Source organism: Morone saxatilis, unplaced genomic scaffold (assembly GCF_004916995.1).
Source record: "Morone saxatilis isolate NCDOM2014 unplaced genomic scaffold, NCSU_SB_2.0 Contig23, whole genome shotgun sequence".
Classification (NCBI taxonomy): Eukaryota; Metazoa; Chordata; class Actinopteri; family Moronidae; genus Morone; species Morone saxatilis.
This window is the reverse complement of record NW_023339796.1, coordinates 15,826,850-15,827,567: the sequence shown is the minus strand read 5'-3', so window position 1 is coordinate 15,827,567 and position 718 is coordinate 15,826,850. Positions and strand designations below refer to the sequence as shown.

Genomic DNA, 718 nt, shown 5'->3' with positions numbered 1-718 from the left:
GTATCATTCACCTTTCCTGTTGTTTGTGATCACAATGTGCCCATCAGCTGAGTCTCTGGTATCAGGGATTTCTTGGACAGACACATAGTGGGAGGAACAACCACATGAGTGTTCAACAGAGTCAGACAGGTTTCAAACATCAGTTTAATCCAGTTATCTAGGACTTAATTGCAAGTGAAAAGACAGATGAAAGCACTAATGATGTCTGTTTAAATTGTCATTTTGCTTTGTGAAACTGCATGTTTGCACAACAACTCAAATCAGAATGTAACTAAGCAGAATACATGTTAATATCAAATAACACTGACCGTTGTTTTCTTATCCAGGTTAGTGGTTTAGGTGATTGTGTTTAACTTGATTTGTTCAAAGTCTGTGTGGTGGCTTGTGTTACGTTTTACTATTGGATTTTTCTCATATCCCAAAATGAAACTGGTGATTAAAATGTCACTACAACCCGTATGAATGATGATGATTTGTCTTTCTTTTTTCCTGCTTTACTCCAAGAAATAAAAGATGCTGGTTTGATTCAGTCAGTCAGTATAGCTGAACCCCTTGTGCTATATTTACTAACAGGTCGACTCAGATCAAGACATACTCATGGGACAATGCCCAGGTCCTCTTGGTGGGGAACAAGTGTGATATGGAGGATGAGCGGGTGGTGGCTGCAGAGAGGGGCCGGCAGCTGTCAGAACAGCTAGGTAAGTCCACTGGTCAGTAG

At 40.5% G+C, this 718-nt stretch overlaps 1 protein-coding gene across 1 annotated transcript in view; it reads left to right on the top strand.

Annotated features, from left to right (window-relative positions):
- Positions 1 to 718, top strand: part of LOC118334290 (ras-related protein Rab-3A-like) — a gene marked incomplete in the record, with an annotated part of 8,203 nt that overhangs the window by 3,765 nt on the left and 3,720 nt on the right. Inside the window, 1 exon segment of the mRNA XM_035670137.1 lies at positions 574 to 698. Within this exon segment, the coding sequence (XP_035526030.1) occupies positions 574 to 698 (125 nt within the window).